The 22974-nt window shown below is 38.3% G+C and overlaps 4 protein-coding genes across 9 annotated transcripts in view; 1 reads left to right on the top strand and 3 right to left on the bottom strand.

The window, feature by feature from the left end:
• Positions 1 to 5887, bottom strand: part of LOC106095980 (uncharacterized) — a 108398-nt gene extending 102511 nt beyond the window's left edge. For 3 of the 6 annotated variants that reach the window (XM_059366927.1, XM_059366926.1, XM_059366925.1), the window contains exon 1: positions 4944 to 5887. The gene's annotated coding sequence lies outside the window, so the exon portion shown is untranslated. Of the gene's footprint in view, positions 1 to 4901 lie in introns of all 6 variants that reach the window. The other 3 variants (XM_059366922.1, XM_059366924.1, XM_059366923.1) reach the window with 3 other exon arrangements.
• A 9624-nt stretch (positions 5888 to 15511) lies between these two features.
• LOC106095981 (GATOR complex protein NPRL2) lies at positions 15512 to 19299 on the bottom strand. The gene is made up of 5 exons (XM_013263466.2): positions 19069 to 19299; positions 18749 to 19000; positions 18569 to 18689; positions 16257 to 16393; positions 15512 to 16194 (listed from the first exon to the last, which is right to left on the bottom strand). Exons 1-5 carry the CDS (start codon positions 19177 to 19179, stop codon positions 15640 to 15642), a joined length of 1176 nt encoding a protein of 391 aa, XP_013118920.1. The 5' UTR covers positions 19180 to 19299; the 3' UTR covers positions 15512 to 15639.
• Positions 19300 to 19416: 117 nt separating this feature from the next.
• Positions 19417 to 20419, top strand: LOC106095983 (density-regulated protein homolog). The gene is made up of 2 exons (XM_013263468.2): positions 19417 to 19819; positions 19890 to 20419. Exons 1-2 carry the CDS (start codon positions 19706 to 19708, stop codon positions 20328 to 20330), a joined length of 555 nt encoding a protein of 184 aa, XP_013118922.1. The 5' UTR covers positions 19417 to 19705; the 3' UTR covers positions 20331 to 20419.
• Positions 20396 to 20972, bottom strand: LOC131997146 (uncharacterized). The gene is made up of 2 exons (XM_059367596.1): positions 20882 to 20972; positions 20396 to 20807 (listed from the first exon to the last, which is right to left on the bottom strand). Exons 1-2 carry the CDS (start codon positions 20887 to 20889, stop codon positions 20438 to 20440), a joined length of 378 nt encoding a protein of 125 aa, XP_059223579.1. The 5' UTR covers positions 20890 to 20972; the 3' UTR covers positions 20396 to 20437.
• Between the last annotated feature and the right edge of the window lie 2002 nt (positions 20973 to 22974).

The raw sequence follows: 22974 nt of genomic DNA on the forward strand, positions 1-22974 counted from the left end.
AATGGTGAGTGTGAGCAAATTAAGATGTACAGGAGCCAGAATGAAGTCCGGAAATTCTACTAAAGAATTAAACATTAAACCGATGGCTTTGGTGCAGGCACATCCTCCTGCAGAGACAAAGAAGGAAATCTGGTAACTAACACAGATGGCATGCTGAGGATATGGAAAGAACATTTTACTCAACTGCTAGTGTCCGAACGTTGGCGGCGAAGAGAATACCGCAAAACCAATCAATATAGAATGTTTACTTCCTAGTCAGAATGAGGTCCAAGTAGCAGTGACCCGACTGAAGAACAACAAGACAGCAGGAGCCGACGGGTTACCCGCTGTACTATTTAAGACCGGAGGCGACACGCTGATAAGGCGTATGCATCAGCTTATCTACGCAATCTGGCTAGAAGAATGCATACCCGATGATTGAAACCTCAGCATACTATGTCCAACTACATAGAAATGAGATAATTGGGCCCTATCAATGCGGCTTAAGACCTGGTAAATCCACCCTGGACCAGATATTCACACTGCGCCAAATCCTGGAAAAGACCCGAGAAGCACAAATCAGCGTCTTGCATCTCTTTGTTGACTACAAAGCCACTTTCGATACCCCTTTACGTTCAAACGAGGTTTCATACAGGAGACAACCTATAGTGTGATCTCTTAAATATAGAGCTGCCCTTCTATCGAAGGCATTTTCGATACTATCGATATTTAATTTTTCGACTGAATATCGATTGATATTTATCCGATGGATATTATCGCAAAAGTAATTTTTTTTGCAAAATTAAAAGATGCATTGCGCCTATAGAGGGCGCAATTTCATTCGATTAGGCTAACAATAGTACAATGATATCTCTCATGACTTCCATCTGACATTATTAATCTTGGTTTTGTTTGGCCTGTGCATTGATATTGTTTCTATATAAATCAATCTCCTGATTTTTACTTCTCATTTTCGTATGAAATATAGATGATGGGAAATTAACGAAAGAATTGCAAGACAGTCAGTGAAAATGGGTCTGGAAGTAAATGGAGATAAGACGAAATGGATGGTTTCAACTCCCAAAACGCCTTGTACAACCGAGCAGATAAAGAAAATGAGGAAAGTTGGGAACCACAACATTGAGATAGTCAGCAACTTTATCCACCTCGACACCGCCGTAACCGAAATGAATGACACCAGGGCAAACAGATGCTACTTTGGATTAAGTAAGCAGTTTAGAAACAAGGCCACCTCTCGACAGACGAAGATTACACTTTACAAGACACTGCTACTACACGTGTTGTTATTTGGTTCTGAGAAATGGGTACTTTTGAAAGCAGATCAGGCAGTGCTAGGAGTATTTGAGAGAAAGATTCTTCGTAAAATATATGGACCAGTTTGCGTTAATGAAACATATAGGCGACGTATGAACCACGAGCTGTATGAGCTGTATGACGACTATAGCATAGTTAAATGTATCGAAATACAACGGCTGCGTTAGCTAGGTCATGTTGTCAGAATGAATGAAGAAGTTCCAGCAAAGAAGTCTTTTGAAGGCAAACACGGTGATACACGCAAACCGGGAAGACCAAAAGCCCATTGGAAATATCAAGTGGTGGGAAACACCTCGAACTTGGTGTCGGAGATTTTCTACGTTCGGCTAGTGGAACAAATATTCTGTCATAACCAATTAAAGTAAAGTAAGTCTCTTCTACTAGAGAGAAAGGGTGAGTATTTGGGCGTACAGATCAGTAATGGGCAAAAATACTTACGCTGTTGCACATTACTGTGTACATACACAAGAAAATAATCCCAAGCAAGCCCATTAGCTTGCACATATTTACAATTGTGTGCGCAATTGTGTGCTCGTCTCTGAAATAGACGCATACAAAATTAATTTTTTTTGTGACTGAGCAAAGAGATTTTCGTAAGTGACAATTTTAAAACTTTTGCCTTAGGTACGAAAATGCTGGTATGTCCAATGACAAAAATAATTAGAGCAACAGACAAATTGCTGCCAGGTACAAGACTCGATAAGAAATATCCATCCCAAAGTATTTATTTATAATGTGCAAAAACAACAACTCCCATTAGTTTTTTTTTAATTATGGCATAACGAATACAATACAAACTAGAGCTGGCAAACTATCGATACACGCAACATTCATATCGTTAATTTTCCATCACCTATATTTCTAACGAAAATGAGAAGTAAAAATCAGGAGATCGATTTATGTTGAAGCAACATCAATGCATAGACCGAATAAAACCAAATGTAACCAAGTCAGTTGGAAGCAGAGAAAGCCTGTCGGAAACTCTGACGCATATGACATACATTTCCGACGTATTATACATACGTCGAAAATGTAGCAAAAACAAGCAAAACCCTGCTAAGTTCGGCCAGGCTAAATCTTGGAGCTATATCTAGTTATAGACCGAATTGGACCGTACTTGGCGCAGTTCTTGAGTCATAACAGAACAATATATGCAAAATTTTAGCCAAATAGTATAAAAATTGCGACTTGTAAGGGCTGAAAAAGTCAAATCGGGAGATCGGTTTTTATGGGAGCTATATCATGTTCTTGACCGATTTGAACCGTACTTGGCATATGTTATTGGAAGCCATAACAGAATACTATGTGGCAGCCGGTTGTATGTACCGGATTGACCCGATGAATTCCTTCATCGGCAAGGGCTGCCGCTTCAGTGTACCACACACTGCTACTACAACAACAACAACTATGTGCGACATTTCAGCTAAATCGGACAAAAATTGCGGCTTCGAGGGGCTCAGGAAGTCAAATCGGGAGATCGGTTTATATGGGAGCTATATCAGGTTATAGACCGATTTTGACCATACTTGGCTCCGATGTTGGGAATCATAACAGAATGCTATATGGCAGCTATATCCAATGATTGGAATGTGCATATGCCCAACGATTGGAACCTCAGCGTACTACATATGACCCATACGCAAAAAACGAAAACAAGTCGGTATGTGCCAACTACAGAGGATTAAATTTCTTTTCCGTCGCGTACTAGCTTCGAGTGTACACATTGTATTAGAGGCTAAAATCTAAAATAAACGAATTTATTAGACTTTACCAATGCGGCGGTAAATAGAACAAGTATATTCACACTTTGCCAAATTCTAAAAATACTCAAGAGAAAAATATCGACACTACAGTCTTTTTGTCTACTACAAAGCCTCCCAAGCCATATCTGATTTCGTACTCCTGTAAAATACACTACATTGCAGGACGATGCTAGCTAACACACCCTCCTCAATTCAAAAAGGAAATCATCTCTTCGAAAAATTCAGTACCAAACAACGTATCAAACAGGGAGATGTCTTATAGTGTGATAAGGTATCATGCTACCGTCTTTGAAAAGGTCTCAAAACAAACAGTTAAAGTTGGTCTGACAGTAAATTGAGATAAAACAAAGTCCATGGTATCAATGGCCGGAGCGCCCTGTAAACTCGAGAAAACAGAGGAAGTTGGGAACTACAACTTTGAGAAAGTAATCAATTTGAACTTTTATTACACAGTGGAGAATATAAACAAAAAGGTAATAAAAAACCTGCAAAAAAAACTTATAAAAAATCTGCTGGAACGTCCAGATAAAACTCTTTGAAATTTTTAATGTTTAGAGCTGAGGTGTTAACGAGTTCATTACGAATAAAATTTCGAAACGCCGAGGTGACCAGCTTTAAGGGTCTGCCAAGAGGCGCTCCGGCCACGTAAGGCCTTGAAATTTGTTTGAAAAAGGACAAAGAAAAACAAGTAAAAAGGCGTTAAGTTCGGCCGGGCCGAACTATGGATAACCACCAACTCGGATTTATATGGAAACCACCTTTCGTCATAATCCGGTGAAAATGCATAATTTATGCCCCCATAGCAGCTATATCGAAATATGGTCCCATTTGGACCGAATTCGACACGGATATTGAGTGGTCTAATAAGTACAAGTCATTTTTCAATTTTGTAGAACAAAGTATTGGTCTTTTTGGTTGACATATACAAATATAGACCGATCTGAATGATAAACGACACGGATGTCGAAAACCCTAATCGGCAAAATCGGATTATAAATGTGCTTTTTATGGCGCCAAGACTTTAAATCGAGAGATCTGTCTATATGGCAGCTATATCCAAATCTGAACTGATCTTGGCCAAATTGAAGAAATTTTTCGAAGAGCCTAACGCAACTCCCTGTCCCAAAATGACGGCGAAATCGGACAATAAATACGCCTTTTATGGACCCAAAGCCTTAAATCGAAAGATCGTCCTATATGGCAGCTATATCCATTTCTGGACCGACGTGGAATGGAAGAAGGATTTCGACTGGCCTAACACAACTCACTGTCTCAAATTTCAACAAAATCGGATAGTAAATGTGGCTTTTATAACGATTTTGCAAGAGCTGTATGGTTGTCGGAGAAAAGGAGACTATAGAACATATGTTGTTTGCGCACTAGCTACCAGTAACCGATTTCCTTTAGGTTCTACTTTCGTTTAAGCATTTTTCTTCGATGCGAATATTCAGAAATTATTAGTTGGTAACCTCAAAGGTAGATAGATATATTCCTTTCACTTGTTCCTCTTATATCATGATCAACTAATTTGTTAATGCTTGCTATTATTCTAACGGAAAATCCTATAATTTTTCCACATCAAAGACGACATTTACTCCCCGAAACTCATTGTTTTTTTATGGAGAAAAAAACTTGGTAAAATTCGCATAGCTCAGTACTGACCCAAAAACATGAAAATATCAAAGATAAATGTGTTAAATGGCTAGTAAAGTTTAAATGACTTTAACCAAACCAGTGGTATGGCAATATTTTTCACAAGTTCCAAAAAATGGCATGTCTGTCATGCATGTGCAATGGAGCAGATTGTAAAATAAAAATTTTTACCTATAATAAAGAAGAATGTTGAAACTGCTTCATTTTAATTACCTCGTTTCTTAAGTGGGTCTCTCCACCACCTCAGTGTAACTCGTGTGACAGCGATTTTTAGTTTTAACTCTGCTTCTTCTTCTAATTCAAAAACACTTCTCACGTTTTCAATTGAAGCGGGTTTTGAAGGTTTTTTTTGTTGTTTCTAATTCAACAATACATTGCTAATGGCATACTAATGGCTCTTTTTTCTACTTAACGAGAGTGGGATTTATGTCAACTGCTTGACTTCTCATCCAAAATTTGGCCAATTTCTTATCGTTTGTCTTGATTATGATTTTTTTTACTTCAGTTTCCCTGCTATAAAGAATAATTTCTTTATTTTATCAATTATGGGTGAAACTTATTTCTTTTATTTTATTTTTTTTTTATTTATTATGTACAACGAACATACCCACTGTTTTTTTTTTTATTTTTCGTTACGTTTCATTGTTATTTCTTGTTTCTCATTTCATTTCTTTTTTTTCAAACAGATGATTCAGAATGTCAATGAGCAGAGAGGCATTCACTCACTCAATAACACAGATACACAGTCAATCATTGTTGTTGTTATTATCACAAATACCAACAACTATAAAATATGTGTACGTTTATTGTTGTTGTTATTACGACGGCTACTAATGCTGGCGATGTTGTAGTTGTTGTAAGTGGATCAAAAGCAGAATGATTTGTGGCAGAATTGTAGACGGATTATTTTTCGTTCTAACAAAGAATTTACAAAACTCTTATACTGACATACACACTTAAATTTTTCAAGAAAAATAGTTGTTTGTTGCTCCTCAGATACAAAAAAACATGTATTAGTTCACTATCTCTCCCTATTTTTCTTTCTTTTGTTTTGTTTAACAAATGCAGCAAAAAACCGGCCACTATGCACAACTACAAAACAAAGCCGAATACCGTTGTTGATTTCCCGTTTAGCTTACCGAACACATGTTATCAGACCGAAAGTTACAATAAGACTGAGTGTCTACCATATGAATAGTTGAAATGAGCACGAACGTATTATGGTGGCTGCCAACCAATCGTCATTTGTTGTTGTTTGTGGGAGTACTTACTTGAATAAGTACATACTCAGAGAGATTTATTTTTTATTGCTTGTGTAAAGGGGGGGTTTTTGGGGAGGGGGATCGATCAACATAGTATTGTGCTAGCTGCCCAAATGGTTTGTTGTTGAACATGGCGAGTGATCGTCCGCTGTTTGTTATTATTACTTTTTTTTGATATTTGCTTTTTAAACTCTCTTTCATTTTATTATGGAAAATGTCACAAATTGATATTCAATTCGTTGCAGTTTATAGTTGTTGTACTTTGTTTTCCATTGATTGAATTAAGCGATTTTCAATATGGCACAAGCACTCAGTTGTCAATTGTTTAAGTAATTAAACATGAAACCAAACATGGATGGATATTCATACTTGAGTATTAGGGTGCAACGTTAGAAGACAAACAAAAACCAAACAATGTTAATATTAAGCTATATAACCACACAAGCCGAAAAACAAACAACAAACATTTATCTAATTAACGTACTTATTCACATAATTATCACAGACTCTTTGATCCATTAGCCGTACTCAGAATAGAATAAAAGGGTTGATATATATGCCTCATCAGATTGTCGCTTTTGATCTTAAATAGTTCTGTTGGTAACCCATCGGCTCCTGCTGTCTGTTGTTCTTCAGTCGTAGAACTGCTACGTTGCCCTCATTCTGACTACCCAGTATATTCATTCTATTCCGTCAAACTGTGGGATAGAATCGAAAAACAACTAATAAAAAATCTGCCGTGACATACCGTGAGATAAAGGCATCCTTGGGCATTTCTTCCACCACCATACATACGATACTGCATAAACACCTTGTCGTAAAAAGTTTTATCCTTGTTGGATTTCGAACAATTTGACAATCGCTCAAAAAAGATTCATGTCGATTAGTGCAAAGAAAAAATACGATTGGAGTGCTTCAAAATACGTCTATAATATTGTCACAGGTGGCCAATAGTGGATATATGTGTATAAGCCCGAAACAAAGCAAAAATCGACAGTGTGGGTCTTCGAAGTCGAGACAAACCCAACGAAAGTGTCTCGTGGAAGAAGCATTTCGAAGCAAATGGTCGCAAATGGTTTCCTCGGCAAAACTGGCCATGTAGTGACTGTTCTGCTTGAGCAATGAAAGGCGGTCAATTCTGAGTGGTACATCACAATTTGATTGCCAGAAGACTTGGGTGTCATTGTCATTGCTCACCATGACAATGCGAGGTCTTACACATCAAGCAAGCGTTTTATTTGTACAACTCTGATGTCTTCTTTTTATTCCCGCACATAAAGATAAAAATGCGTGGCCAATGATATTCGTCGCCGGAAAACGTTGTTGAAGTGTTCAATAAAAATTTTTTGGAGGAGTTTCAATCGGAGTAGAAAAAGTGCTTCTACAATTGGTTTGAGCGTATGCAATAGTGCAATCATGATGGAGGATACTTTAAAAAACAAGAAAACCAATTTTGGTTATAAAAATACGCCAGAAATTTATATAGCAGTCCTCGTATGGCGTTAAGTGCCCGGAATTCAGGGATGGTTAAATTTTTGTTATCCATATTCAGGGGAATAAAAGGAATACAAAGGAAAAAAAGACGTAAGGATAATGAGCTTTCTACGTCGGCAGAAGAATATTTGGTAAAAAGTAAAGAGTTTGTCCAAAGATGATCACCTTGATGTAAAGGGCGCTTAGATCCACACCGCAGGGTGCACAAGAACTGTGCTTCCAAGTTGCACTTTCACTGAAAGATCTAAGCGAAGGAAGAAGACGGATATGGTCATAGTTCCATCCTAAATACTATGGATGCCGAGGAAATGTTAAGGAAGGTCTTCGACTACCTGACACCCAGACCCATACGGAATAGCATCTTAAGAGTTCGAAAAACTTTGAATTTATGTGGACAGTATGGCGATGCTATGGGCCTTCAATTTGAGGACAATGAAGTCGAAGTGCTTGGCGGAGTTTGTAAAATCCATTAATAAACTATGCCAAACCTAGTGGAGAATATGGTAAAGAGAGAGATTCTATATATATTGTAGATAACGGATGGCCATGACTCTCTGGCCTGCCTTCAACAAAAAAAGGGCGGACGAACTGCATTCTTTCAGCAATAGGCACTGCACAAGTGGCTCTATGGCGCATTAGAACTCCACATGAGGACGAAAGCGAGTGGTTCGGGGAACTTGTCTCATGCATAGATCTGCACGGACACAAGCTTTCCAACTTGGAAAGAAGGTTCTTCTCATATCCATATAGGTAATCATTTCACACAGACATTTATATGTGTGTATTTCCCAATTCTGACAACTCCCTGGGAATAAATTTCTGCCACCTATTCTGATTGAATTGGGAGAGAGAATTTCGAATTTTCGAAAACAGCTGTTTTGCCTCAGCTGTTTTATTTTGGCTAAATATTTGACTATTAATTTTTGGAAAAATTAACATAAAATGGAAAAATGAGCAAAACGAACTTATAAAGATTGGTAAAAAAGTTTACAAACATGTTTAGTATTGCTTTTGTAATGTTTGTTTTTAATAGTGCACAATTATGGCCTACAGCTTGTCACCATATTTTTGTGTTGCGATAGAAACGTTCCGTGTTCATCCAACAATGAGATGCTTCCAGAGAGGTCTTGTGTCGTGTTGTTGAAGCCACATTTTCATGTGGATGTGGCAATCCACGTCAAGCTCCTGCAGGTGAGCAAGCTCCTTCCGGTCCAAAGGACCGATCGCCGGCCATTGGTTATTTAAAGGCGACATTAACTCGCCTTGTCATAACGAGAATCATGGACACTCAGTATTTGTGCAAGAGCTGGTGCCGCCCGATCTCTCACTGAAACTCTCCGCACGATACCGATGATTGTCCCCGAATGCCGTTGCTGCTACTCCATATGGGGCATTCCACTATCCGCAACCTGTGGACGCACCCGGTAGCTCGTAGCTAAGCTTCTGGCGAGAGCAGTGAACACTACACAAATCGGATCTCAACGTTCCGGCCTGTGTGGTGCTCACAGCTATCCCGTGCCGGGGCACACATCCTGCATGTTGGCGTTTTCCCTTGCCAAAAGGAGTTAAGGTGGCTGAATCTACCGGATCGTTCTTGGGCAGAAGGCTTTAGTCTATAGTATAGAGGTTTGCTTCTCTTTCGTCGTCATAAATGCTGTGGTGGTCTGCATGATACGCCTCATCTAAAATCCTACTTTTATGGAGCTAGTACTTGAAGATCTAATCGACATTTCAAGGCGGCGGGCGCTTTTCTTGGAGCACCAACCATGGTTGGAACGGCTGCTGCCAAATGTGAAGCCAAGTATTTTTGAAAAATTGCCCACGAATATTCCATTTAGAAACAGGCAGAAGACTTCTTGCATATCATTGAGTGCCGCCCGATTCTACTTTAAGCTTAATTATAGGGGTCCCTTCAAGCATTTAAGTAAGGGTCCCCTTAAAATATCCGACTCCGAAGTGCCACTTAGCGACAACTCCTTATAAATATGGGTCTAAGATTATTAAAATATAAACCACATGTTTTGAAACCTATGTATTGGGTTGCCCAAAATGTAATTGCGGATTTTTCATATAGTCGGCGTTGACAAATTTTTTCAACGGCTTGTGACTATGTAATTGCATTCTTTCTTCTGTCAGTTATCAGCTGTTACTTTTAGTTTGCTTTAGAAAAAAAGTGTAAAAAAGTATATTTGATTAAAGTTCATTCTAAGCTTTATTAAAAATGCATTTACTTTCTTTTAAAAAATCCGCAATTACTTTTTGGGCAACCCAATAGCTGCCATATAAACCGAACCTCCGATTTAGGGTCTTAGGCTCATAAAAGCCACATTTATTATCCAATTTTGCTGAAATTTGGGACAGTGAGTTGTGTAAGGCCCTTTGACATCCTTCTTTAATTTGGCCCAGATCGGTCTAGATTTGGATATAGCTGCCATATAGACCGATCCTCCGATTTATGGTCTTAGGCCCATAAAAGCTACATTTATTACCCGATTTTGCTGAAATTCGGAACAGTGAGTTGTGTTAGGCCCTTCAACATCCTTCGCCAATTTGGCTCAGATCGGTTCAGATTTGGATATAGCTTCCATATAGACCGATCTCTCGTTTTTTGGTTTTGGGGCCATAAAAGGCGCATTTATTGTACGATTTCGCTGAAATTCGGAAGAGTGCTCCTCGACATTTTTCTGTAATTTGGCCCAAATCGGACCAGATTTGGATATAGCTGCCAAGTAGACCGATATCTCGATTTAAGGATTTGGCCCCATAAAAGGCGCATTTATAATCGGATCCTGAAATTTGCTTTTTGACATCCGTGTCGTATATTGTCCAGATTGGTTAATTTTTAGATATAGCTACTAAAAAGACCAATATTTTCTTGTACAAAATTGAACAAAAACTTGTACTTTTAAGTATTTGGTCCAAATCGGAACATATTTCGATATAGCTGCTATGGGGCATAAGGCATGCAATTTTCACCGGATTTTGATGAAAGGTAGCTTACATATATACCGAGGTAGTGGGTATCCAAAGTTCGGCCCGGCCGAACTTAACGCCTTTTTAATTGTTTTATTAAACAATTAAATTCATAATTTTTTATCCTAGCTCCCTTTTTGTTTGTTTGGGGAATTTTTCCCAAGTTTTATCGTCTCATCCTCCCTTTTATTTCGTTTCAGAATACCCACTTTTTTCCCTGGGAGATATATTCCTTTTTCGAAGTTTATTTAGAATGAGGGAAAAGGGAGTAGGGAACAAACTCCCAGGGAATTGTTATTCAGATTAGGGCTGAAAATATTCGGACTCACACCTAATAACTTCTTTTCCTACAACTCCTTCTCACCTGGATATCACAATGGACCAAACTGGCTTCCATTCAATTATGATTTGAAATACATAATAGAAGTATTGAATTTCAGTTTAACACTTACGAATACCCTCGAGTTTTTCATTTTGGTATGATAAAAAGCAAATTTCGCCTATAAATAAATATTTCACACACATGATTACAAAATCTATCATAATGGATTTTGTAATTTTATGATCCACTATCATCGTAAGTACTTCACTTCTCATGAAACAAGCTATTATTATTATGAAGTGAGTATTGGCCATGACGCGACAAACTTAATTCATTCTTAATTGATTGCCTTCATACATGCGGCAATAATGAAACTTTACTTCTGATATTCTTTCATGAAATGGAGTGAGAACATAAGTGTACATCAACACATGTTCATCGTTTCTACTTTTTTATCTTCTCTTTTGCAATAAGGTCGTAAAAATGTAAGGCCTCCACAATATCCGTTCCAATGGACAGTGTAAACTAACTCGTCGTGGAATGTACACTATTATCAAGACTGAAGAAGTTTTTTTATTAAGAATGGAAAGAGAGTAAGCCGTTATACCGGGTTACTTAAATTTTTTGAGGATTTTTTTATAAATGTGTACAAGGAATCTTATATGTATGTATTGATGTATGCTAATCCCTAGAGAGCCCAAAATATACACTTTTTGTTTATGGGCCGATTTTGGGCAAAATTTGTAATTAGCCACAATTTGGTGTGAGAAAACGAATTTTGAGTGCTTATCTGAAATATGAAGTCTTTTTATGCAAAAAACAGTAAGGAAAGACAGAAGTCGGACGGTACCAACTATATAATACCCTGTAAGCATAAGCGTAGAAAGACCTCTGGGGGTTTGGCTAAGGCCTATAAGTACCAGTTGAGAGCTATATATTGTAAAATTCTGAAGCAATTTTGATGGACCTCGGCGAATGTTTTAAGATAGGTTATTATAGCATTTGTATTAAATGTGTAGCAAATATGTTCAAATTGTGATAACAACAGCTGTATAAGTGCAAATAGGGCGATGTATATGGAAGTTAAAAATCAATCTGAACTGATTTTTATAAAACTTAACAAAAATGTTAGCAGTTATTAGAGTATTATATGTATAAAATTTTCAAGACAATCAGTTGACAAATGACTACATTATTGCAAAATTGAGCCAGAGACCTAGCCAGGGGGGTAGGCTACCGGGCCCAAGTCCCCCAACATTTTTATTTATGCTAGCTAGTTTTTTCTTTAAAAAACAAAATTTCAATGAAATTTTCTCGTAATCACAAAAAATTTAATAAAATTTTTTTAAAGAAATTTTTATGTAATGAAATTTTTTCTAAACATCTCGTAAGATAAAATTTCAGTGAAAATTTCTGTAAAGACAATATTGGATAAAGTCGGGAACCTCTCTAAATTATTTTTTAGAGACAAAATTTATATGAGATTTTTTCCAAGGACAAAATTTCTATGAAATTTTTCTTGAAGACAAAATTTTGATAAAAGTTTTTTAATATAAAATTATTCTATGAAATTGTTTTCTACAGACAAAATTTTAATAAAATCTTTTTTAAAAATCTCATAAGACAAAATTTCAGTAAAAGTTTCTGTAAAGACAAAACTTTCAAATTATCAAATTTTAAACAAATGAAATTTTTCTAAAGATAAAATTTAATAAAATTTTTTCTAAGAAAAAATTTAAAAAAATTTTTCTAAAGGCAAAATTTAAGAAAAAAACTTTTAGGAACATTGCTTCAATGAAAATTGTTCTAAAAACAAAAATTTTAAAGAATTTTTTTCTAATAACAAAATTTCAAAAAACTTTTTTTAAAAAAACTAAATTTTAATGAAATTTTCTCTAAAGACCAAAATTCAATAAAAATTTTTTCTAACGACAAAATTTTTGAAATTTTTATACCCACCACTGAAGGATGGGGGAATATTCATTTTGTCATTCCGTTTGCAACACAGCGAAATATCCATTTCCGCCCCTATAAAGTATATATAATCTTGATCAGCGTAAAAATCTAAGACGACCTAGCAATGTTCGTCCGTCTGTCTGTTTAAATCACGCTACAGTCTTTAAAAATAGAGATATTGAGCTGAAACTTTGCACAGATTATTTTTTTGTCCATAGGCAGGTTAGGTTCAAAGATGGGCTATATCGGATTATATCTTGATATAGCCCCCATATAGCCGCCGATTTAGGGTCTTAGACCCATAAAAGCCACAATTATTGTTGTGAGTTGTGTTAGACCACTCGACATCTTTCTTCAATTTGGCCCAAATCGGTCCAGATTTAGATATAGCTGCCATATAGACCTATCTCTCGATTTAAGGCTTTGGGTCCATAAAAGACGCATTTATTGCCCGATGTCGCCGAAATTTGGGACAGTGAGTTAAGTTTAGCCCTTAGACGTACTTCTGCAATATGGCGCAAATCGATCCAGTTTTGGATATAGCTGTCACATAGACCGATCTCTCGAATTAAGTTTTTGAGCCTATAAAAGACGTATTTATTGTCCGGTGTCGCCGAAATTTGGGACAGTGAGTTGTGTTAGGACATTCAACATTCTTCTTCACTTTGGCCCAGATTGGTCCAGATTTGGATATAGCTGCCATATAGACCGATCTCTCGATTTGAGGTCTTGCGCCCATAAAAGGCGCATTTATTTTCCGTTTTTGCCAAAATTTGGTACAGTGAGTTGTGTTAGACCCTTCGACATCTTTCTTCAATTTGTCCCAAACCGCTCCAGATTTGGATATAGCTGTCATATACACCGATCTCTCGATTTAAGGCTTTGGTCCCCAAAAAGACACATTCATTGCCCGATGTCGCCGAAACTTGGGACAGTTAGTTAAGTTAAGCCCCTAGACATACTTCAGCAATATGGCACAAATCAATCCAGATTTGGATATAGCTGCCACATAGACCGATCTCTCGAATTAAGGTTTTGGAGACCATATTAGAAGTAATTGTGCAAAATTTCAGCCAAATAGAATAAGAATTGCGCACTTTAGGGGCTCAATAAGTAAAATAGGGAGATCGGTTTAGAGGGGAGCTGTATCAGACCATATTTGACACGTATATTGAAGGTCATGCGAGAAGCCGTTGTACAAAATTTCACCCAAATCAGATAAAATTGATCATCTAAAGGGCTCAAGAAGTCAAGATCCCAGATCGGTTTATATGGCAGCTATATCAGGTTATGGACCGATTTCAACCATACTTAGCACATTTGATGAAAGTCATAACGAACCATGTCATGCAAAATTTCAGCGAAATCGGATAGGATTTGCGCCCTCTAAAGGATCAAGAAATCAAGACCCCAGATCGGTTTATATGACAGCTTTATCAGGTTATGGGTCGATTTCACCCATACTTAACACAGTTTTTGGAAATCATAACAAAACATCTCATGCAAAATTTCAGCCAAATCGGATAAGAATTGCGCCCTCTAGTGGCTAAAGATGTCAAGATCCAAAATCGGTTTATATGACAGCTATATCAGCTTATGGTCCGATTTCAACCATACTTAGAACAGTTGTTGGAAATCATAACAAAACTCTTCGTGCAAAGTTTCAGCCAAATCGGATAAAAATTGCGCCCTCTGGTGGCTGGAGATGTCAAGATCCAAGATCGGTTTACATGGCAGCTATATCGAAACATGAACCGATATGGCCCATTTACAAATCCAACCGACCTACACCTATATGAAGTATTTGTGCAAAATTTTAAGCAGCTAGCTTTATTCCTTCGAAAGTTAGGGTGCTTTCGACAGACAGACGGACGGACACGGCTAAATAGACATGACGATCAAGAATATATATACTTTATGGGGTCTGAAAGGAATATTTCAACGAGTTACAAACAGAAAGACGAAATTAGTATACCCCTATCCTATGGAGAAGGGTGAAAAAAAATTGACGTAGCGGGGCGGAAAAGTTTTGGCGGGGCGGAAGCGGAGTTGAAAAAATGTACCCGCTCCGGATATCTGATACAAAAACAATTATGTGTGTTCAACTTTGTTAATGTGCCACTGTTCTAGAGCGTAAGGTTCAGAGCTACAAGGAAGAGAAAATATAGATCGAGCGGGTCTAGACAACATTCATGCAGACTCGGTAGCAGATGCGGTAAATAACTACCGGGTGAATGTGATCCTAGGAGAACGACCGCCACCCAATGCACATGAATAAATTGCCCTCCCCCGGCAAACCAGATTAGTTCTGGCTCAATTCCGACACATGCAGCCGCCTCAACTCGTAAAGGATGTGTGTTCCGATTGTGACCTGGGACCCACTCGACTCAAACCCAGATCCCTCTGGACGCACCCCACCTTAGTCGCAGAGTTCCTGGATCTGTATATTCAACAGAAGCAAGCAGACGAAACATAAAACACAACACTACAACAACAACGTTATTTGCTCTTCAAAACATATCACTTACCTTTTTTGACATGCTTGGTACTTTGGTTTTGCCAAATTGTTTACTCTATTTAATATAACACTTTGTTTGCCATTAGAATAACATTATCAGGAATGATTTAATGGATTTGGATCTTCAGTGTTTGATTGATGAAAATTGACATGAAAATAAAGAAATATCAGAACATAATCATCAAACTAAGGCTTTGTTAAAAAAAAAAATGATGCAAAGTTGATTATACATTGAAACAAATGCAACAGCTTTTATACAGTTGGAACATATCGGAAATTTTCTCTTTAATTCTTATTTTCACTCATTTTTACTCTGTACATTACAATCAATGTAAATTCATATAAAAAATATACTCTCCATCGATGTGCTATAGCAAATCTACCTTATTTCCATATAACAGTAACATTTGTATCCTTATCGATATCCTTTTCTATGCTCGATGGTGAGAGACCGGTCTTGCAACAAATCTCATCGAAACTGGAAAGCCCTGTGTACATTTTTTGGCGTCCCGACGGCACTGAACCCGTAAACACTGGATACTTGTGTATGCAACGTATAAACTTATGCTGTAGACCAAATATGACCAATTTTCTCTCATCGATATTATGATTCTGCGGGCATATGCGTTGACAAATGGCACGCAAAGTAACGCCATGTGTCATGGAAGCATAAAATTGAAATATTTTATGTATAGTGGGCTTTGTTTTGTCCGGCTTCAATGCCACATATTTGCGGCATGCATTGGTAAGCGAAGTATTTTGTATGAGACTTTTAAGATTTTGTGTCATATAAACATTAGAATATTTCAGAATGGGCAACAGTTGAACTACACCATAATAAACGAGATTTTGTACACAAGATTTAACAAGATTCGTCTCAACATCTGCCTCTGCAGCAATACGGGCTATGTGGTTGATGCCATTTATATAGGGTAATATCTGAAGAAAAGAGAGTAGGTTGTTGAAATTATATCTAAAATCAAGTTGTTTCATATATTTACTTGCTGCGTGGTTAAATCCCAATTCTCCAATGGAGTATTTTTATAATCTACCAGCAATAAAGGCACCATGTGATCTTTAACAATTGGTGGATCGGGTTTGTGTGTTACAATTTTTAAATAAATTGTTGTATCGCCCTCTGCAAGAATGGTTAAGCAAATGACATTAAAAGTATAAACACTTGTAAACATTTTGGTATGCTACACATCTGAGGGTTTATAAAGCCCTTACAGCCCAAAAGATGTACGTAACAAAGGTCAAACTTTATAGGAGAAGCTTTTTAATGAATTCATCGGAACATAAAATCAATGAAATGGTGTTAAACCCATTTCGGCAGTTTATAGACCATCAAAGGTTCTTCTCCATCAGAGAATGAAATATAGTCGACGCTTGAGTGAAATGGGAAGTTTGTTATATAGTACATCTAGGCACTATGTAATCTCTCAACCCCATGGCAGCCGGTTGTTCGTACGCTTCATCGGCAAGGGCTGCCGCCTCGGTGTACAACAACCACCGGTTGGCAGATGAGCCCGAGGTTATAAACCAGAAATCAGTTGGCGAGATTGGTGCTGGAAGACTTTCATGTATATAACGAATTTTGGCATTTTCTCCTAGGCAATGGTCAGAGGGCAATGTCTTTGGCAGAGCAAATAACATTCATGTGGAGGTATCGATCCCATTCCACTATGTCAAATGTGACGACAAGTATTTTGAAACGCTTGATGGTCGGAATCATTTCTCCATCGACCATCACAGTCTGCTCGCATTCACCTCACGCGTATTTTTAGTGAACAATGTGAACAATGGCTGAAAATTTGGTGGCAGATATCTTCAGATTTCTTGCAGCGAAATATGAGGCAAGTTCGTTGAGATAGACGTTCAACCTATCGCAGATGTCAACAATGGTTGGGGGGCCTGTTGCCATGATCGTACAATCGTCCGCATATGATACGATGACTATGCCGTCTGGAGGAGGTGGAATGGAGAATAGGTAGAGGATAAAACAGCGCCGGAGGTAACATCCTACCTTGGGGAACTTCCTGCTTCACTCTGCGGCGTTTTCGATTTCTTATCACTTAATTCCACAAAAAGGCTTGCGACCACGCAGAAAATTCGCGGCCCAGCGTTTCAGGTCTAACTGGAGGGACGTATGGGCGATGTCCCTTAAATAGTTTGGAATGGCTGAACCTGTCGAATGCCTTCGATAGGTCCTGTGCCACGAGGACCGTCCTATCACATGGCCTGTGCTTATTGAAGCCACGGCAAATGTTTGCGGTGATGGCATGCAAAGCAGAAGTTGTGCTATGATTTCGAAATCCCTGTTGATGCCCGGCGGGGGGAATAATGCCCCAAGCGTCTTTGAAACTGGTGAGAGAAGGGAGATCGGTCTGTACGACTCTCTCAAACTCGGATCCTTTTTAGACTTTAGTAGCAGGATCACTCTGCCCATTTTCCAGACATCGGTAACTATAAGAGTCTTCAAAGACAGGTTATGGACAGTTGTAAGGTACTGAACTTCAGGTAAACCCAGATTCTTCAGCATCAGTGTAGAGATTCCGTCGGGGACCAACGCCTTGAATGATTTGGTGCCACGTTTGACATTCGTAACTTCGCCCACGGTAAATTGTGATGCCTGTCCATCAGTTCGGAGACCACGAATACGGCGAATGGCTCTAATCGTTGCCCTGTCACTCTCGGGATGCACAATAAACAACCTGGCGCATCTCTTCAGACAGTCGCCAAAAGTGACTGGGGTCCTGTAATCCTGTCTAACGATGTTCGACAGTGACTTAACAGTAGACCACAGTTTGCCTAAAACAGTGCCTAAATTACATTGCTCCAAGTGTTCCAGCCAAAAATTCCGCTTATGTTCGTTGCCTACCCTGTTTATTTCCAGATTCAGCTCGCTGATTCTGGGGATAGTAGGGTCCGTACAACGAATCCCATCTGTCTCGTCTGCAAGTACAACTGCCTGCACCGGAAAATTGGGTCGCACTTGGGATATTTAACCAGCTGGTATAAAGCGGGGGGCTTCTACGTTAACGATGTCTTGGAGTTTCCTCTCGGCAACTAGCATATCCGAGGGGGGTGCCAGTTCACTGAAGCGGCGATTGGTGTACTCTGCGATATTCGTTATGACAAATAGAGTTTTTTGAGTCTTTATACCCAATAACATTCCTGTGGCGATCTTTTCAAAAAAACAATGGTCAAAAATAGCAAAGTAGTGGCATTTTTGTTACTTTTCTCCATAAACTAAGGCTTTCCCCAACTGCATTGACTAAATTTGGTATTTTAAATAATGTTGTCTACTTACCAACGATGGTTGTAACTTTCTTTTTGTTCAAATCATTTATAACAGTTTCAAAAATCTTGGTCAATTTTGACTTGTTGTCTTCTTGTTTTGAGAGGAAACAGCTCTCTTCTTCCATCATAATCTGCAATCGATAAAAACTCACATAACAGCCATTTACTTGAAAGGGAAAAAACTTCTCACCAAGTACTCAGATAACTTCTTAACCACCGGCTCATATTGAACCGATCGCGCCCAAGAATCGCATACAAAGCACAAATTAAAGAGGAAAGCATTTCTAGCATATTTCTGTTGATCCTCTATACCAACGGGATAGCCAACAATTTTGATGTCCATGGCATTTACAGTTAATATGCATTTTTGTAGATGTGGTTTTGGTATGATGTAAACATTGATAGCATCAAATACTTCTTTGGAGACATAATCTGGTGGAACCTAAATCAGTTGTTGATTTAAACGACTATAACAGTAGACATTCCTTGGAAATGGCTTTTACTACATACCTGACAACTAATTTTCGAACCTGCCGTTGCATGAAATTCACTGAGGAAAATACATCGTATTTGCCCTTCTTTGCCACAGCCCTCATAAAATTGCTTACAATTTGATTGCATTCTCGTTTAATCTTACTTCACTCAAGCAACATTTCGCAAATAAATAAACAAAAAAAAAAAACAACTAACAAAAATAAAGTGAACACCTGGTGCTTATTGAGGCTACACATATGAAAGCTGAATGCTGTGCCATGAAACAATAGGGCATAGTAATGAAGTGTGGCATATCTACTTTTCTCACCAACCCGAAATGGTATTGAATTTATTATTTTGTTTTAATGCCCACGAGGTCTCGCAAAAAAATCGTGCTATATGAAAGAAAATGCTTAGAAAAATTCTTAACCTAATTCCGTCTATTAAACACATTAATATTTTGCTCTACATGTGTATGCAATATGTCTGACATCATTCCCTGAAGATTTTTCAAAATTCGCTCTGGCATAAATACCGGTCACAGTAGTGGCAGCACTGTATTAGCAAAAACATATGTTTTAGTAAATTTGGCTTTTTTGGACAAATATTTTTTTTGCAGTGAACATTACTGCATTGTCGCTTAGATATAAAATATATATTAGCTAATTGCAGCATGACAGAAGTAAGCCCAAATCCTGTAGCAGAACGTCTCAAATTAGGTCCTCGTGATGGTGTAACTTATCCAATAATTGTTAACTATTGCGGCAATTGTTCAATGCCCATTGAGGTGAGTGTGCAGCAAATTGTCGTGTATACACAAATATATATGAAAAACAAAAAAAAAATCCTTTTTCCAGTATTGTGAATATTATCCTGAATATGAGAAATGTAAAGCATGGCTAGAGAAGAATCTGCCCACAGAATTTGAACGTGTTAAATTGGAAGAAGAAACTGGCGATGGAAATGATGACGACAAACGTCGTCAAAAACGTGGCGGAAAAGGTCTGATGAAAATCAAAAAGAAAGAAGAGGTCAACAAGAGGATCACCGTGTCCCGGGCTCCCCGTGGCAAAAAGAAGTCTGTAACAGTTGTAACAGGATTGAGCACATTCGACATTGACTTGAAAGTCGCTTCCAAATTTTTCGGCTCAAAATTCGCTTGTGGCTCTTCGGTAACCGGCGAGGACGAAATTGTCATCCAGGGAGATGTAAAAGATGACCTATTCGATGTGATACCAGAAAAGTGGCCCGATGTCGATGCGGACTACATCGAGGATTTGGGCGATCAAAAACGCTAAGTTGTGGCTGGCACTTTTGTAAGACTTAAGGGCATTTTTGAATAATAAAAATTATTGAGTTTTTATATATGTACGTAGAAAAACAGCAAGTCTAATATTCTTTATTATTAATTTGACTCAGGCGGAGGACCTGGAAAGTGTCTCTTTGATATTCGTATAATTTCATTAACTTGGTCCTCGCTTAAACGTTCCTCACTTTCTTTAAATAACAACTGTATGTGCAAAGCACTAGAAGGTGGGTCGTTGATCATCTTGAACAACTCCTTCATACTCAATGTGTAAGGTTCCATATCATTTAAAAACCCTCTAATGCTTTCACGGCTCTGATATTTGCATGGAGATTCCTCCAAAAACTGTTGGGTTTCATTAGTGATGGTGGCCAAGTTCCTTAGTCCACACTTCTTTTTTGTATGATTAATACTCCTTAGCCATTCCATGACATGGAAGTTCGTCAAACCAGTAAAACGAGGATTAAGACTGGAAAAAATATTTACAACAATGTTTCAACCAATAATGGAAATATAAGTACATTTTGCAAATGTTTATCATACACTTCCATGTTCTCTGCTTATTGTTTGTTTACAATTTTTATTTTGTAAATGTGGAGTAGTACACAATGTGAAAGGAGTTTACAATCGAGGAACAAAGTGGAGTGGAATGTTGGTATTCCCACAAGCTGGCATCACTACTTGGTTGCCACTTATCGCTTTTGCCACAAATAGAGATTGCTATTTGGAATGTAAACGGAGTTTAAAGTGTTTTAAAGCCAAAGTTGAGCAGACAACGGGATTCAACCACAGCCTTTCCATTGACAATTTTAAGAATTTGATGGCAAAGCAGAACTCATCTTTTTATACCCACCACCATAGGATGGGAATATGCAAATCTAGTCATTCCGTTTTTAACACCTCGAAATATTTGTCTAAGACCCCAAAAAGTATATACATACATATATTCCTGATCGTCTCGACGTTCTGATTCGAAATAGCCATGTCCGTCCGTCTGTCGAGATCATGGTAGCGATCGAACGCATAAAGCTAGCCGCTTGAAATTTTGCACAGTCACTCAATATTGATGTAGGTCGTTGGGGATCGCAAATGGCCCATATCGGTTCAGATTTAGAAATAGCTCCCGAAACCGATCTCACGATTTGACTTCTTGAGCCCTCAAAGCCACAATTTTTGTCCAATTTGGCTGAAATTTGGTACGTGGTGTTTTGTTATGACTTCCGACAGCTGTGCCAAATCGGTATATAATCTGATATAGCTCCCATAGAAACCCCATCTCCCGTTTTGACTTCTGAGCCCCTGGAAGCCGCAATTTTTGTCCGATTTGACTGAACTTTTGCTCGTAGTTTTCTGTTTGGACTTCCAACAATTGTGCCAAGTACGATCCAAATAGGTTTATAACCTGATATAGCTCCCATATAAATCAAGCTCCCGATATGACTTCTTGAGTCCTTACAAGCCGCAATTTCTGTCTGATTTGGCTGAAATATTCCATGCGGTGTTCTATTAAAACTTTCAACAACCGTGCCAAGTACGGTCCAAATCAGTCTATAACCTGACATAGTTTCCATATTCAACGATCTACCGATTTGACTTCTTGAACCCTTATAAGCCGCAATTTTCGTCCGATTTCGTTAAAATGCTGCACATTCGTTCTGTTATGACTTCCAACAACTGTGACAAGTACGGTCCATAAAACCCTAAAATTATGCCCTTTAACTAAACTTATTTTGTATCAAATTTTAGTAGAAACCATGGTGGTGGTTTCCCAAGATTCGGCCAGGCCGAAGTTAGCACGCTTTTACTTGTTATACGTTAAAACATGAAAAGAAGGCTGACTCGAAGATCACATGTGCAAGGAGTAATCTATTGTTAAATCACTTTCGAAACCCTGCAAGAGGGTAGACAGGACTTTTGGTGACATAAGAATGACTGATCCGCCAATTTATTGACCATCTGAGAGTAACAAAGCTAGGAGTATAATTATTCGTCTTATTCGTGGTCTCAGAGCTGACGAACAACCATGACAATTTGCCGTGGAACAAGTTACAAATGTTTTCGGAGAGCCCACATGGAATCTCTAAACTAATGGTGAAGAACTTGGAAGCAACGGGAGCCGAGTATTTGACACAGAACCTTAACTTGTCTATGAGCACTCTCATAGTTCCCGATGTCTGGAAAATGGGCAGAATGATCCCGCGAATAAAGCCTGGAAAGGACCCGAGGAAAGGAGAGTTGTACCGACCTTTCTCTCTCGCGCAAGTAACCAAGACGTTTAAGGGAATTCTCCTGCCGAGCCTAGTTGAAGACTTTCCATTTGGTGATTACACATGTTATAGGCGGGGGTGTTATTTCCGGCACTGTTTACAATCTACCTCTCCTCTATTCCCCAACCTCCAGACCGCATTGTGTTCATATCATATGCGGACGATTATACGATCAGGGCTTTGGGCCCCCATCTGGCCATTTATTTTGCTGCAACAAATATCGAGATATTCGCCACCAAATCGTCAGCCACACTGATCACTCCTATATCAGGGGAGGTAAATAAGGTGTCAAATGGTACGACCATCTAAAACCCCAAAATACTTGGTTTCACATTTGATAGCCTTTATAAATTTTCCGCACATGCCTCT

This window comes from Stomoxys calcitrans, chromosome 4 (genome assembly GCF_963082655.1).
Source record: "Stomoxys calcitrans chromosome 4, idStoCalc2.1, whole genome shotgun sequence".
Lineage (NCBI taxonomy): Eukaryota > Metazoa > Arthropoda > Insecta > Diptera > Muscidae > Stomoxys > Stomoxys calcitrans.

Bases quoted from the DNA above. Each gene is read 5' to 3' on its own strand.
- LOC106095981 (XM_013263466.2), bottom strand. From the start codon at position 19,179: ATGCAATCAAATTGTAAGCAATTTTATGAGGGCTGTGGCAAAGAAGGG. The intron at 18,690-18,748 runs GTGAGAAGTTTT...TATCGATTGCAG, and splicing joins AGAAGTTATCTGAGTACTTG to ATTATGATGGAAGAAGAGAG. The intron at 16,394-18,568 runs GTAAGTAGACAA...CCATTCTTGCAG, and splicing joins GAAAGTTACAACCATCGTTG to AGGGCGATACAACAATTTAT.
- LOC106095983 (XM_013263468.2), top strand. From the start codon at position 19,706: ATGACAGAAGTAAGCCCAAATCCTGTAGCAGAACGTCTCAAATTAGGT. The intron at 19,820-19,889 runs GTGAGTGTGCAG...TCCTTTTTCCAG, and splicing joins ATTGTTCAATGCCCATTGAG to TATTGTGAATATTATCCTGA.